The 2,765-nt window shown below is 48.2% G+C and overlaps 1 protein-coding gene across 1 annotated transcript; it reads right to left on the minus strand.

Moving 5' to 3' along the window:
* Positions 1-668: 668 nt before the first annotated feature.
* Positions 669-2,200, minus strand: LOC122923320 (activin receptor type-1-like). Its single transcript, XM_044274104.1, has one exon. The coding sequence runs from the start codon at positions 2,198-2,200 to the stop codon at positions 671-673; it is 1,530 nt and encodes a 509-aa protein (XP_044130039.1). The 3' UTR covers positions 669-670.
* Between the last annotated feature and the right edge of the window lie 565 nt (positions 2,201-2,765).

Genomic DNA, 2,765 nt, shown 5'->3' on the forward strand with positions numbered 1-2,765 from the left:
GGCCAAAGAGAAAGTAATGAAGCAGCTGGTGCAGGAAACAAATTGCTTGTTTAGGAAGCCAAGTGCTGCACTGGGGGGGGCTGCTCTGAACCTGGCTGAGAGTCAAGTGCCGGAGGAAAAGATGATGGTGATATGTGCCATTGCCAAGGGCAACCGTCGGGGAGAAAAGGAGGTGGAGAGCGGTGTGGCTCCCAGGAATTCCTATGTGTGAGCAGAGTCCTAGAGAGGATGTGCGGAGGATCCATGAGGCAGTTGCTAGGGGCGGCCAACCACAACAGCGTGCAGCTGTCCAGAAGTTATGGAGCGGAGAAAGTGTTTCCTATTCTGTGTCTGGAGATCCCAAGGAAAGGTCTCCAGAGAGTGTGACTCCTCGTCTGGAAGGAGGATAGAGTCATGGCGTTTCTCGTGGTAACCACTGCAGTAATGAGTCATCAGGTGATCGTGTAATGGAGGAAGATTGTTCCAAATTTTGCATGTGTGGCAAGTAAAGTGAAAGTAAGCCAGCGGCAGTTGCTACCTGCTGGGCCAGTAATTGATAAATCGATAGTTGTGTGGGACAATTATGCGGTTACTAAGAACTATCCAGTGGTCCTTGCTGACTGTGAAAAAAGAAGAAAAAAGTCTACACCTCGGCAAGCAAGCACTGTGTCGGGTTCTTTTTAACTGACGTTCAGCAGTCCGATTTCAGTTTATCTAAGGAATTGTCAATTTTGGTTAAAGTCTTTTTGATGCGCAAGGCTGGGAGTCTTGCCGATGGGTTGTGATACCAGCATTCCTTCATCAATTTAACCAGGGATGTTAGCGTTGGGTCTGAAAACCATCTATTAGGAATGTTTGGTCTTTGTTGATCCACACAGACAACTTTCTTCATATCTTCAAAACTAGGATCATTAGGAACAACGTCATGAAAGGGAGGTTTGTAATCTGCAACAATACCGTTGCTAACCATGCATCTGGCGACCTCCCAGAGGACCAGGCCAAAAGCCCAAATATCAACTCTTTTGTAAGAGTCAAAAAAATCCACTTGGATCGTCTCATCGAGGACTTCGGGAGCCATGTACCTCTTGGTTCCTACATAGGGGTTACTCCCAACATCGAGCTGATTGGTTGATTGTGAGTGAATCATGGCCAATCCTAGATCAGCAATGCAGCACTGTCCGTTCTTCTTAACTAGAATGTTCTTGCTCTTTAAATCCCGATGAGCAATAGCAGGTTTCCCCTGCGTACCAAAAATCTCCACATGTAAATGTGCTAGTCCGCTGGCTATGGAAAGGACAATTCTGAGACAGGTCACCGTGTCTAATGTGGTTATATGTAAGTAATCGTAGAGGGATCCCAATTCATGGTAGTGCGTAATAAGCCACAACTGTGTGCTGGAGTTTCTTGAAGTCATATCGGAGGCAATGAAACCTAGGATGTTTTCATGTCTTAACAGCACCGTGTTGTATAATTCAGTCTCTCTGCACCAGGACTTCTCATCTCGGGATGAAAAGATCTTTACGGCGACGCTTTCCCCTTGCCAGTGGCCGCGCCATACTTCTCCGTACCGACCCTTACCAACACATTCTGCAAGGGTGATCTGGCGGGCGACTGTTCTGTGCACCAGGAAGGGAAGCCCAGACCCACTGCCAGATGTGCACGTGTGATCCAGCAGATCCGCAAGGGTGCTGTCCCCCACGTTGGAAGCGATCAGCCCGTCTACAGTCCGATACTCCGCATCTCGTGTACTCAACCGCTCCATGTGTCGTTGCTGAATTTTTCGGAAGACCAGGAGGGCCACAACTGAAAGCACTATTAGAACGACTACTGGAGCCAGGATAAATATCGCCAGGGTTTCCACGCTGGAATTTAATGTCTCGACGGTGCCTGACTTACTTTGTAAGTGCGCTGTAATGTTCATGTTGCAGAGGTCGCCCTGACAGCAGTCCACGGCCTGGTCAGCAGAAGGAGGGGTCTTGCAGGTCATTATGCTTTGCTCGTAGACTTGGAAGCAGCCTTTCTGAGAAACCAAGAGACCATCGTTCATACTGAGGGAGGCAAAGCATCGCTGTCCGTAACAGCGGTCTCTGCTGCCGCAGGAAATCCCCTCGCACACACATTTATATTGGACGGAATTCCCTTTAACCTCCTCGTCTTCCATGCTAGAAGATGAAAAAGTGACCATTATGAGTATGGGAATAATTACACCACCACCCACCATTGTACAGCCCTTATATCCAATCCCCTCAGAGTATAGCAGCGGAATCTGACAGAAGTAGAGAAGTCCTCGCAGTCTTCAGGAGAGAAGCTGTGGAGCTGTAGCAGAAAGCTCCAGGAGCCGAGCACAAGTGATCGAATGCCCGGTCTCTGGAGGCTCCATATATACAGTCACACTGACCAATCAGAGAGCAGGATACAACAATAGACTCCACTGACCAATCAGAGAGCAGAATGAAACAATTACAGAGGTCACTGACTTCCGGCCCCACCTCTATTAGTTCCTCAGCAGATTTCTGGGGTTCTGCTGCCCTCATGTGGCCACTTTTGGTATCACCTTCAGTTATTGAGCCAATTCTCTGCCTCTTCAGTCACATACTGTATGATGGATCCATATAATAATTTGCTGATAGCAGTCTTCCTGTTCGCCATCCTGCTGAGATTTACTATATCTTTGGCTGGGAAGTCTACCCATTCACAAGTCTACTCATACTTGGACGACTCTCTACTTCCGGCCATGCATAAAGCTAGAAACGCCCCGAAACCGCCCAAACAAGAGATAGGCAACA

This window comes from Bufo gargarizans, unplaced genomic scaffold (genome assembly GCF_014858855.1).
Source record: "Bufo gargarizans isolate SCDJY-AF-19 unplaced genomic scaffold, ASM1485885v1 original_scaffold_1465_pilon, whole genome shotgun sequence".
NCBI classification, from domain to species: Eukaryota; Metazoa; Chordata; class Amphibia; order Anura; family Bufonidae; genus Bufo; species Bufo gargarizans.

Excerpts from the sequence above, each read along its gene's own strand:
- LOC122923320 (XM_044274104.1), bottom strand. The coding sequence starts at position 2,200 with ATGGTGGGTGGTGGTGTAATTATTCCCATACTCATAATGGTCACTTTT.